This window comes from Larus michahellis, chromosome 6, assembly GCF_964199755.1.
Source record: "Larus michahellis chromosome 6, bLarMic1.1, whole genome shotgun sequence".
NCBI classification, from domain to species: domain Eukaryota; kingdom Metazoa; phylum Chordata; class Aves; order Charadriiformes; family Laridae; genus Larus; species Larus michahellis.
The window spans coordinates 32,023,764-32,036,790 of NC_133901.1; the positions used below are offsets into that span (position 1 = coordinate 32,023,764).

The window sequence follows — 13,027 nt, forward strand, 5'->3', positions numbered from 1 at the left end:
CCATTGATGTGATTTGCTGGTGATGCAATTGGAGGTATTGTCTAAATAATATTTGATTTCCTCTGTTCCAGAACCGGACGCTGGCTCCAGCTGTGCCTGCTGGGCCCACAGCAGGACTGCTCTCAGCAGCCCAGTGACCCCTGGGAAGTGCATTCCAACAATTTCCCTCTGCAAACCAGCATGGAGCCGGGGTCTGGACGTATGCTCAACACCATCTGAAAGTGCAAAGTGGCTGAGATCCGATTCCTCTGACAGCATCTGCTGATCGCCCTTTGCACATCTGGAACTGGCCAGGGCAGCAGGCTGTGCCGTCCTGCCCCGGCCAGGGGACATGGAGCCACCTCTTTCAAGTCCTTGCATTGACTGTGGGTCTGAGATCCAGCCCTCCCCACACCGGCACTGCGATCCTGTGGGCACGGAGCGAGGCAGGGCCCCTGCACGTTATCACTGCTCGGGGTCATTGCCAGAGCATCTCCTGACACAAATGGTTAATCGCCGCTGTCAGCACCGACCATCCAGCAGTGCGAGAGCGTTTGCCAGCAAAGGCAGCGTTTGCCTTGGCCGTGGTCAGGGATGCCCTTGAAGATACATCACCGACGCCCAGGAGCGTGGGTTTGCTGCAGCCAAGCCAGAGAAAACCAAGGGCTTCACTCCGGTCTCTGCAGCTTGAAGAACATGCCCGCTATGCTGATTACCAAATTCTTGCCATCAGTACGGGTGCCTAACTGTGCCTGTGAGCCATGTGTATCCACACGAGGCAAGACAGAGCTGACACCTGCCTGGGAGGTGAGGAGTGAGAACATATGCAAAACTCACGGCTTCTGAAGAGCTGTTCTGAGGAAACATGGAGCTCACACCCATTTCCATCACCTCAAACAAGGTCACCGCGGGGATCACTAATACGGAGTGCAGAGTTAACCACTCTTGAAACCACCCGAAAACTCCCGGCAGCAGCAGGGCTGTGTACCAGCAGAGCTGTGCAGCTCCCCCGAGCGCAGGCTCTCTCCGCTGCGTCCCACTCCCACTTCCTCACAGCCCTCGCTGGGCTGGGAAAACCCAACCGCCTTCCTTGCTGCTAACTTTGGTCCAGGTAATGGAGAAAAAGACAGAGAGGGGGCTAAAAAAAACCAGCCGACCCATTACGCAGATGTACACAACTGGACATTTAAGTGCAAGCTGGGTCCAGGGAAAATAAGAGTTAGGGCTCGAAACAGCATTAGGGCGAGACGCGGTGCTGCTGTCGCGTGCTCGGCTGTGCGGGGAAATATAGCTTTGCTGCAGTGGCAGCACGGATCTGGGATGCAAAAGGCTTTGGGGGAGCAAGGGGAGCCAGGCAGGGCTGGGAGGAAGCTCTGGGCACCTGCGGGCCCCGCTGCTGCCCTCATGGATGCCCCAGCCAGCGGGGTGGCCACGGGGAGACACGTCCCTGCGAACAGGAAACCCTGTCCCTCTACCCCATGGAGATACACTCGTAGGAGGCTTCGGTTATAGCACCTCAGAGGGAGAGCTGTGTTCATTCCGCTCAATGCGTTAGGTAGCAAGTAGTTAATTGAAATACTTAATTTTGTCTCCCTTGGTATGCGATCTTCACTGTTTCCTGCCTGTTTATCTTCTTGGCCATTTGAGGAAACTGTGTAATGTAAGTATCAACGCACTATTAAACCTTCTCAGTAGAATTGTCTTTCTTGGCTGGTAGCTGAACAAAAGATCTTTTCTACTGAGAATAGTAATTTCAATTTGAAATGGCAATATAGGAAAGAGTCAAGATGCTCCCTGCTGTAATTAGAACAAGTTTTCCAGTATTCTGCGTTATCTTTAGACTCTGGAAGTGCAGTTGCTCTGCTAGGATTAATAAGTCACCTCCATTAACTCTATTTATTGCTGTGTTGGTGCCACAGGGGCATCACAGCGGCAGTGCTGATCAGAAACTGTTTGCATATTCCGAAATATAGAAGGCACTCTGAAACAGCAGCTTCGTTATTCTTATTGGTTTATAATATTAATAAAGGCAAAGAAGGAGAAGAAAAGACGTATAGTATTCATCCCTATGGGAATAAATGACAGTCATATCGGACACTTACCAGGGCCTTACAGACCAAGCACTGTGAATTCTCACGCTACCCACTCACCACATTACCCACTACTGATTATAAAATTATAATCTTCTGCATGCACAATACGGGGTCATTCTGTCATCCAAAGTTCACAGCCTGTTGGGACTCTGTCGCTCCTTGGGGCTTACATGATGCTGTGTGCGGATCTATTTAATTAGCCCATGAACAGCTTTTGTTTTCAAGACAGCAAAATGTCAGCTCAGACATTAAAAATGCACACAGGCACGCGCTCCTCTCGCACCGGGCTGGGGGAGCGCAGCTTCCCCTGCCTTAGCAGCAGGCATCGGGGGTACCGTCTCACTGCAGGCTGTAGCACAGCGGGATTTTGTCACCCCCTAAATAGCGGGTTGACAGTCTCTAAGAACAGCAATAAGGACAGCAATTTCCACTCTGCGGGGACAGCAGGCACAGGAGGGTGAAACAGAGACTTTGCTGCCAGAAGCAGCAGCGGAGCTTTGGGCACGTATTCTGCTGGCAGTTTTCGTGAGCAGGCTGGGAACTCAGTTCAGACTTGCTTTCAACCAGCAGCGCATGTCGTATCTGCAACAGACACGTCTAATTATTCTTATCAGCTCTTCAACTGTCATTCCCCAGGTTTGTTTTCCAAGGAAAGGAGCGGAGAGGCAGCAGAGGCATGCAGCGGCGAGCAGGTCCCATGGCGAGGCAGGTTCTCTGCAGGGCAGTGGGGCAGGGCTGCCATGCCGGAGTTGGGGTCCCCCACTTCCCTGCACTTCCCACTGCCCCACTGTCCCCTCCCAGGGTCCCGGAGGGACACGCACTTCTCTTCCGCAGCCGAGCAGCTCCTGCCCTTCCCTGAAAATGGCCAGAAACCCACCCTGTCAGCCCATCACAAGGTGGAAAAAGGGAATATCGGGCATCTCTTGTGGGAGATTGTACGCGCCTTCCTGGTTTTCTTTACAGTTATGGATATTTTTGTCTTGCACATCATTTCCTTGCCAGCATTCAGCCTTCCGCCTCAGTTGCCAAGGGCCACAAGTTCTTGCAGGAAGGTGACAGAAATTGCTTATTGCACAAAAGCAACTTTCCACATACCTATCTGCTCACCCTCACATTTCCCAAATAATTTACTCACAAGTCGAGGCCAAACCTGGGCATTTTCAGCACGCGAAGCTGAGGCTGGAAGGAAACAAAACCTGGGATAAATAGCCATTGCTAACAATCTGTCTACTATATATTTTTAGCTATTTTTAGATAGACAAGGGTGAGCTTTGCTTTTTTTTGTACAAATAAGTGTTTTCTCGAATCCTTTAGACCAGAATTTCCTCAGTTCCCACCTATGTGCAGGCAGCGTTGGAAATCCAGCTGAGGGACCTCTTACAGCTTCAAAGGCATAGTATTTTAAATACTGCATGCAGAAGTATTTTAAAATAAAATAAATTAGTATTTCAGGTTCACTGTGGAAAGTCTGCTTGCCATATAAGGGGTGCTGGGAAGAGATGCCGTCTTCTGTGATAAATGAAAAAGGAAGTTATGAAACTGCAGAGACTGGAGAAAGAACACACAGTGTGATAAAGCGTTGTTTTGACCTGAAGAGTTGCCTAATGAAAAGGGGAATGAAGCTCACCAGAAACCAATAGGTAAGTTGCAAGCCAATTCAGGTAAAATGTGAAACAGGCATTCTTGCAGCAGATAAGACGTCCTTACCTCTTAGCTCACCCTCTGCGTTCCATGCCCACCCACCCCCTCCAGCAGGATTCCCGAGTGAGACACGGCGTGCCTTACATGTGTGTGTATGTACATCTATGTATTTACCCTCACTATCAGGGGCATTGCGATGATCGGTTATGGGGGTCCTTTCTACCAGCCTCTCAGTCTGTGGCTGGTTTGCGCCCGTTGTTCATACCGGCACACTTTGAAATATTGAAATCTGCATCTAAGTCTTCCTGACAACCAAACCCAACAGGTAGAAACAGCTGGATTTATGTCCAGACTGTTCCCTTTGCACACCCACACACTGCGATAGTTCAGCGCTAATTGGACTGACTGGGAATTTCCATTTGCTCTCGAGCATGCTTTCGTTTCTTGTTACGGATATATCATCCGTTTGAGTTAAATCAGCTGTTAACAGAACAAAACATTCAGTTTAATGGAAATCAGTGGTATAAAATCCCAGATTTTGCAGAAAGTGCATTAAGAGGCAAAGCTGGAAGGAATTCAGTTTCAGCTCTACCAGGCAGAAACCTATTCAGCTACAAGGCATATGCTAGAGCTATGGAGGAAAAGGTGCTAATGCAACATGCTTTATGGTTGTGGTCCAAAATAAGAACAGCTCAGTGACAGAAGCAGGAAGACACTAATTTGCTGTCTGTGTATGAAGGCATGCAACAGTATGGGTGCTAAAAAATATGCCTCGTTCCTTACTCATGGAAGTGCTTGGACCTTTAGCAGCTGAAGCACTGCAGTCAGAATGCGCAAACTGCTAAAACCAGTATGTGAGATTTCCTTTTCCAGTCCCGGCAGGCTCAGAAGGGCGGTGCTGAGACACGGGCTGCTGATGAAGCCGCAGGGACGTAGGTGCTTGTACAGCGCGGGCTGCAGGGGTCCGGCTGCAGCGGGCGGGCAGTTTCCTTGGCAGGTCCAAAGTGGCACTAAAGCAGGTGAGGAACGAGGGTCCTGACAGCACTGACCCCAGGTTGCAGCAAGAGGTGAAAAGTAGTGTAGGCAGGGACAACAGATGAGGTTTGCAAGGTTGGGCAAAAGATGAAATATTGAGCAGTCACAGTAACCGGGGTATAAAAAAGGAAAAGGAAAGCCTGAATGAAGTGAGGTAGGTGAGGCAGGAGTAAAACGGAGGCAAGAATGACAGCGATTCAGAAAATGTGCATTAAAAAGGGAAATGGCTCTCTTCCACTCTTGTGAGGCAAGGTGAGTGTGGTTCTGGAAAGATGCTGCTGTTTGCAGTATGTGGTAGCACCTAATCTTCTCATGGTGGTGGAGGTTCTTCTCCAAGACAAGCTGGGAGCTGATGTGAGAGTGTGATGTTACACCCCAGAGAGTACCATCAGAAACTGCTGGGGCGGGGGGACAGCCTGATGCTTGTAATGAATGCCAGCAACACCATCACGACGGTGTGTGCTTCGGGTGCCCACCCTTCCAAAAAGCCATTGAAAAATGAGAGGACACTCAGAAAAAAGTTACATGGATGAGTCAAGTATCTTGGAAAATCCTGCCCTGGCACAGAAGACTAAATAAATTGAAGTCTCGCAGACCAGGTTATAAATCTGAGCTTGGAGTCTTTAGTAACGCATCGACAGTACTGCAGCTGAAGGATGTGAAGCATGGGTTTGGTACAGGTTCACTTCTGCCTTCAGACATTGATATGTTTGTATTCCACCTTGAATATGTGCATTGGTCCCACAAGAACGTTACGCCAGATGAGAAGAACCCACCAAGAACCTTACTCCCTGTGCAGCCACAGCTTCATGCTGGATCAGGTGTTGTCTCTCCTGCCCCGGCCAACGTCATGTCGGCATTAAGCCCAAGGTCGGTGTGAACGGGTGCCTGGGCAGACGCGGCACGTGCAGCCACCTCCTCCCACCTGCTCCTGCTCCTGCTCGCACTGGTGATCCCATTCTTTTCCAAGTCCTGTGTTAATGAACCGCAGCTCTGCTCACAGCTGGGCTCACAAGCCCTATTCCAGAGAAGGCTGAGAAGTCCCCATGGCCGGACCCTGCGCCCGGCGCTGCTGCCGGCACCTCAGGCACCAGCACAGATCCTACGAAATGCTTCCTTCCCTGGGCAGCTGTGGGATCCTTGAATTACTGCTCCGACCTTTCGTCTCCATCATTTGGATTTATGGCGCTGCTTAGGTAACCGAGGCAAACAGGCTGTAGTTCATAGTGCGTATTTACTGATGCTATCTAACGCTGCTTCAGTATGACTCAAAATTTGCTCAAGACAGGAAATTCAAGGAAGCTGCCAAGACAAGCTGCATGTTAGCAATGGGACTGAGAAAATCACTAATGAAATAACAATTATAAAGGGAAAGATAAACAAAAAGGCTTCTTGTATGCTAATAGCTTTGTAATTTTTTGGTTTTTTTTTTACACAATAATCCAAGTGCTTTATTAGAATGAACTCTGGTTTGGGCCACGGAGCTGATTCTTCAAGGAGGAAGATGACTTTTTCATAAACCAGCATGGTGGGCTTGACATTATACTGTATTCGCCGTTAAGTCTGTTTTGTGGGATGGGTGTTTTGTGGGACCGCCGAGACGAAGGATTAATTTTTGCTAGCACTTTAAAATCCTAGAGGGCACCACTGAACAGTTTGAAAACCGGGCTTGCTGTACAACACAGATTTTACAGGTGTTGCCCTTCTTGTCTCATTTCTTGCTTTCCTTTCTCTTCACATTCAATTCGTATTAAAATTAAAAAGAATCTTCGAAGTAGTAAATATGCAGTTAGTGGATGAGTACAAAAAGAAAAAAAAACATTAATATACAAGAAGAAAAGGTCTGGTATTTACAAAATATAAGCCATTGCTTCAACATTGTAGTCTGTGTAACTTACCCCAAAAGAGATGCCAGGCTGGCAACTCCATCTGCATCCTCTTGCATATTCCTACAGGGGTACAATATACAGCTGATTTCCCAATTAAGCTTTCCCAACAAAGTAGTTTTATAATTTAGACAAACTCAAAAGTTTGAAAAATGAATACATATTCATGAAGTACTAATAATCCTCCGTCTAGAACACAGCTTTTAGCTGAGAGCAGATATGACTAGCTCATGTATCACTCACCACACATCCTAACTAAAATGTGAACAAGGAAGAAATGGCTGAAACCAGCAGATTGTGTTTTGCTAAGACAATAAATAATAACCGTATTCTGACTCAAGTGCCAAATGTATAGCGCTTAATTAGAGGTCAGTAGAGCATATTTCTGCTCAGCTGTTCCATTTACAGCAATTAACACATTCGTGCAGCTTAAACTGGGTTGCAGAGCACATTTCAAAGGGATGAGTGAAAGCAAAATCAGGGGAGCGTTTTTCAGCCGCTCGCAGCAGCTCGGGGGCAGCACACCTGGCAGCCCGCTGCCTGCACCCTGCTGCCTGCGCCCCATTGCCCTCTCCCCACTGCCTCCACCCCACTGCCTGCGCCCTGACACCTGCACCCTGTTGCCTGCACCCCATCGCCTGTGCCCTGCTACCCTTGCCCAACTGCCTGCGCCCCACTGCCCGCACCCCGCTGCCTGCGCCCCGCCACCTGCACCCGGCTGCCTGCGCCCCACCATCCGTACCCCGCTGACTGCGCCCCACTGCCTGTACTGGTGCTGGCGGGACGGGGCTTAGCCCAGGCGTGGTGTCCCCTGCTCCCCCACTGCGGAGGGCAGGACGGCACCCTGCCCTTCTCTGCCCCCGCTGCCCTGGAGCACCGGGCAGGCCGCAGCTCTGCCTGGGCAGCACTGGGCTATCCCGCGTGCCCGTGCCCGTGCCGTGCCACCATGGTGCCGGCGTGAGCCCCTGGAGAGGGGTGACCATGGCACACGCGCCTGGCCGTGACCACTGGCGCTGGCCTCGCCGGCGTTGCCACGCCCGCCGTGCCGCATGGGCGCACCCGTGTGCTCCGCTACCGCCTCCGCAGCTGGGCTGGAGCCAGCGCCCATCGGAGCCCCATGCCCCGCGTGCGGCCTGAGGGTGGCGGCTGTCGCCAGGAGCACGGGGCGTGTCGGCTGGGGGTCACGGGTCCGGCACCGGCCCCTCCCTGCCGCCGCTCCCTCCCCGCCCGCAGACCCCGGCCCGGCCCGGCCCGGCCGCCATGTGGGGCGGGCGGGGAACGGCGAGCGCCGCCCGCCTGTGAGGGCGGTGCGGGGGGCGGGCGGCGCGCCCCTGGGCCGAGTCGGCGCCTCGTCCCGCCCGCAGTCCGCCCGGGGCTGCCGCGCTGCCTTCCGCAGCAGAGGGGCTGCGGCCGCTCTCCCCGCGGCGGCGGCGCCGCCATGGAGGGGCGCCCCGCGCCCTAAAGCCGCTGCCCCCGGCCGCCCTGTCCTGTCCTGCCCGGCGATGGGAGCCGGCTCGGCCGGGGCAGCTGCGGGCGGGACGCTGCCCCCCGCCGGGCGGACGCGAGGAGAGGCGAGCGCGGGCTGAGGAGAGCGCCGGGGGAGGCAGGTGGGGGCGGCCCCAGCGATCCTCGGAACCGGGCGGCGGCTGGGGGCGACGCGGGGAGCGGAGCTGGGCGGGCTGAGGTGACCCGGGGGAGCCGGGCGGGTTGAGGGAGCCGGGTGGCTGAGGGGAGCGGGCAGAAGCGAGGGGAGCGAGGCCGGCAGGGCTGAGGTGACTTCGGGGAGCCGAGCGGGCTGAGGGGAACGGGCGGAAGCGAAGGGAGCGGCGGCGGGCGGGCTGGGGTGACTTCGGGGAGCTGGAGGGCTGGGGGGAGCCGGGCAGTCCGAGGGGAGCGGCGGCCGCGGGCTGCGGGACGGGGCCGGCAGCCGCGGAGGCGGACGGGGCGGCGGCGCTCGCCTGAGGAGCGCGGGCGGAGCGGCCGCCCCCGCTGCCGGCCCCGCTCCCGCTGCCCCTTCCCGGCGCTCGCCCCGTCCCTTTCCCCGCTCCCCGCCGGCGCGTCCCAGGGCCGGGCCAGCCCGCTGCCGTTCTCGCCGCCGCCTCGGCTGCCCTGCCCCGACCTCCTGCGCGGCGCTCCGGGGCCGGGGCGGGGAGAGGGGCCGGGGTGTCCCCTGGCTCCCGCCGGGGTGTCCCCTGGCTCCCGGCGTGCGGGGGACACGGTCCGCGCCCCACGCTAGATCGAGCTGCGTGGGTGGGAGAGGCTCAGCCGAGCTCGGAAACCCTCTGAAGAAAAGCAGGGCAGGTTTCACCATCCAGTTAGCTTTTCTTTGCTCTTTTCTTGATTTAGATGTGTTACTGTTCCTGTAGAGACTTTGTTGCTTCACCTCAGACCTACGTGACTCTGGTGGAAGGATCATGACCGAAGTCCTTTTCTCTGCTGCTCTGAATGGAACTGAACCGAACCTGTTATCCAGCAGTGGCTGGTCTGCGGGAAACGCCACCACCAAGTGTTCCCTGACCAAAACTGGCTTCCAGTTCTATTACCTGCCCACCGTCTACATTCTGGTCTTCATCACTGGGTTTTTGGGCAACAGCGTGGCCATCTGGATGTTTGTCTTCCATATGAGGCCTTGGAGCGGCATCTCAGTTTACATGTTCAACTTGGCGCTGGCCGATTTCTTGTATGTCTTGACTCTACCTGCCCTCATCTTTTACTACTTCAATAAAACGGACTGGATTTTCGGAGATATCATGTGCAAGCTGCAGAGGTTCATCTTCCACGTGAACCTGTACGGCAGTATTTTGTTTCTAACTTGCATAAGCGTGCACAGGTACACGGGAGTGGTGCACCCCTTGAAGTCGCTGGGGAGACTGAAGAAGAAGAACGCAGTGTACATCAGCACCCTGGTCTGGGTCATTGTGGTGGCTGTGATTTCTCCAATACTTTTCTACTCGGGAACGGGGATAAGGAGAAATAAAACCATAACGTGCTACGACACAACAGCCGATGATTACCTGAGAAGTTACTTCATTTACAGCATGTGTACCACCGTGTTTATGTTCTGCATCCCGTTCATCGTGATTCTTGGTTGCTATGGGCTGATTGTGAAAGCTTTGATTTACAAAGATTTGGACAATTCTCCTCTCAGGAGAAAATCGATTTACCTGGTTATTATTGTGTTGACGGTCTTTGCTGTGTCTTACCTTCCCTTCCATGTGATGAAGACCTTAAATCTAAGAGCCAGGGTGGATTTTCAGACTCCACAAATGTGTGCCTTCAACGATAAGGTTTATGCCACTTACCAAGTGACGAGGGGTCTGGCCAGCCTCAACAGCTGCGTCGACCCTATTCTTTACTTTCTGGCAGGTGATACCTTTCGAAGGCGGCTTTCCAGGGCGACCAGGAAATCATCCAGAAGAAGTGAACACAACGTGCAGTCTAAAAGCGAGGAAATGACTCTCAATATTTTATCAGAGTATAAACAGAACGGAGATACCAGTTTGTGAACAAATGTGAAAGGTTTGGGAACAGTTTGAAAAAAGTCCTCCTCTTTGAGACAGTAGGACACTGTAGTGCTACAAGGGTGTGAGGAAAATCTGCCAGTGTCTCAGATTTGTTTTAGGTAAAGCCTCATTTTCTGATCTTAGAAAAAGCTTAGCAAAGTATGTGGAAGAATTTTAATGGAAAATAATGTGTCAAAATTCAGCTTTCCATCTCTTTACAGTATTCTTATTTCTTTCTGACTTGTGTTAGACAAAATAAAATGAAGTAAATCCCCTAAAGGAAGAAAGCAATTCAAGTGCTTCTCTTTTAATGACCTAGTCTCCCACATTCAAAAATGTTCTCAATTAGCCTTTCTTTAAAAATAGGAAATAAAAATAAGAGCAGTATCTTCTCTTATGAGGCTCAGTCCACATACCTAGCCTTTTGCTCACTTGGCGTGGTAAACAACTATTTAAATCAGAGTCACGATGCAGTTATCTCACCTTTACAGTTTTATTATTTCTTCATCTACTTCTAGTGTTGGTAATTATTTGATAGTTTGGTAGCATTTATGATTCAGTCTTTGAGTGCCGGTGTTTTGCAAAAGGTAGGCTTACTGATGTGTGCATGATTATGCTTTCAGATTACGATGGTTGTTCATGAAAAATCTGGACACCCCCCCACTTAAAGGCAAATTGGCTTCCAGGTGAACTGACACCTCAGCCCCTGGCAGACATAAGCAGGTCCCTCTAGGAGCCGGTGCAAGCAGGCGCTTGCTTCGCACGTGCACGTAGTGGTGCGTTTCATGAGCAGATGTCGGCGTGCAAAGGAGTGCCGAGGTGATTTGGTTCTGAGCAGCCGATGGTCCGATCCTGCCTTCCGTGCTGAGGAAAACCAGCGCATTACCAGCCGGAGGAACTGCAGGACGGGGCCGAGCACGGACTGGGCTCGCCTGGGGAGCATCTGCATGAGCTCTGCGGAGCCGGGGCGAGCCGCCCTTCCCAAAGGCTGACCAGCACCTCGCTGCAGCGCGAAGGCTGGACTGCCGGTGTTGGGAGCCCGGCTGGAGGTCTTTTCTTTACGGGTAAAATGTGAGAAATGTGTGTGCTGAAAGTAATGGTACCTTTCGGACAAGTAAAACTACAGTTGCTCGAGTTACTTGCGTTTTCATTTGGTACGGGAGTATTTCTCTTTCTGGCAATCTTTAGAGATAACATAAGAGTTGTTTCCCAAGAAAATGATTATTAAAAATGAATAATATAAATGGATTATATATATGTATTATATTTACAAATAATTGGGGGGAATTAATTTTTTTTGTACTGTGACAAATAAATTACTGTATTAACAAGATGTTGCAACATACTACAAGCTAAATCTGGCCCTTTATTATATATCTTCTGCAAATGTGGAATAGGTCATCCAAAATTAGCCAAACTGCAATGCTGTGTAACACAAGAGCTAGTGATCAGAGCACAGATGAAATCTTACATGGGCAGTCTTAATTATTTCTTGTATTTTTAAGAAATGTATTTGAAAATATTGTGTGCTAAAAATGGTATAAAAGCATGCTCTAAATTATAAATTTAGTGTACAAAATTAAAGTTCTGTGTAATCCTAAGGGTGATTTTAACAGATCTTCGTTCCTCCGGTCTTCATAGTAAGGGTAAAATATTTATATTTTACTTACTAATTTCCAGTGGTTGGTAACAAACAAGAATAGCTCTAGTTATTTTTGACAACATTGTAAAGCAGCTTCTGTTGACACGTACAGCTTCTTAATCTGCAAAGTCCCTATTTATTGAACTTATTTATTAGAAAGCTAAATGTAAAGTATGTAAAGTGTGGTTCTCCGTGTTGATATTCAGAATTGGGCATTAATGGAAAATTTAACAGCATGTTTCAATCACTGTAATACTGTGTCTTCTAACAGAACATCTTTATAATAAACTCAATTCCACCCTGACTATTCACTGTTGATATGTGACCTAGTGATAAATTAAACTACTGATTTATAGCCTAAGGATAAATTAAATTGCTGCTTAGGAAGCGTAGCTTCTTAAAGCAATGTTAAGATCTCATTCATCCCTATAAGATGAAAAATGTAGAGGTAGTGAAGAAATCCCAAGCAAGGGTCAATTGCTAATTAATCCCCTCTGACAAAAGACTGTGGAACAGCACAGCCTATTTATATCACCAGAGAATGAGCCTGATTCACAATAAATGACTTCTCCTATTATGTGATTATTTGAGACTTCATTCAACTGAGGCATATCTTGTTTGGAATGGCAGATGAATTAAACGAAAAAAGAGCATAAAAATAGGATATTCTCTGAATCTGATTCTCTAGGTCTAAAATTGTATTCATTTCCCAGCGTTTTGTGGTCTTGATTTCTGTCTTTATGTTCAGTTAGGAAGTAAAACGTTCCCCTAATCAGACACAGCAAAATGTAAAACTGCACGCCCAGGTTGGTCCTTATGTAGTTACTTACAGCCTTTTCGCAATATGTCTCTCTAATATGGCAAAGTTGGCTGATGATTGCAGTGTGTACAAAACCCAAGTGCAACAAAACTCTACAGGCCCAGCTCTGGCAGGCTGGGCACGCTGGAGGAGAGCCCCACGGTCTGGGTAGACACCCCACCAGGGAGATACACCTTCTGGAACTCAGGACAGCAGTGCCTTTCTTGTATTGTCTACCCGGCAGTCTTCTGGGTCTTGAACTGGTTTCGTGCTTTCCAGGTGAACCTGTTAAAAGCTCTCTCTGTTTCATCCTGCCTCGCCGGAGAGAACTGTGCAATTGGCCGGGTTCATTACTGAGGTCTGCTCTGATACTTTATTTAACGAAGGTCGCTTCTACTGATGATCAGCCGTAGCAGGCAACGGCACTCGGCATCTTCACCTCACAGAAG

General features: G+C 50.5%; 1 protein-coding gene across 4 annotated transcripts; it reads left to right on the forward strand.

Annotated features, from left to right (window-relative positions):
- Nucleotides 1-8,001: 8,001 nt before the first annotated feature.
- Nucleotides 8,002-12,083, forward strand: P2RY1 (purinergic receptor P2Y1). 4 transcript variants are annotated; one of them, XR_012587635.1, is made up of 3 exons: nucleotides 8,002-8,241; nucleotides 8,981-10,256; nucleotides 10,761-10,895. XR_012587635.1 is itself a non-coding variant. In XM_074591946.1 (2 exons), the coding sequence occupies exon 2, from the start codon at nucleotides 9,049-9,051 to the stop codon at nucleotides 10,138-10,140; it is 1,092 nt and encodes a 363-aa protein (XP_074448047.1). In that variant the 5' UTR covers nucleotides 8,006-8,241; nucleotides 9,001-9,048; the 3' UTR covers nucleotides 10,141-12,083. The 4 variants fall into 4 exon arrangements, 3 of the variants coding, with proteins under 3 accessions (XP_074448047.1, XP_074448046.1, XP_074448048.1); XM_074591946.1 differs by having other exon boundaries at nucleotides 8,006-8,241; nucleotides 9,001-12,083; XM_074591945.1 differs by having other exon boundaries at nucleotides 8,184-8,318; nucleotides 8,981-12,083.
- The last annotated feature ends 944 nt before the right edge of the window (nucleotides 12,084-13,027 follow it).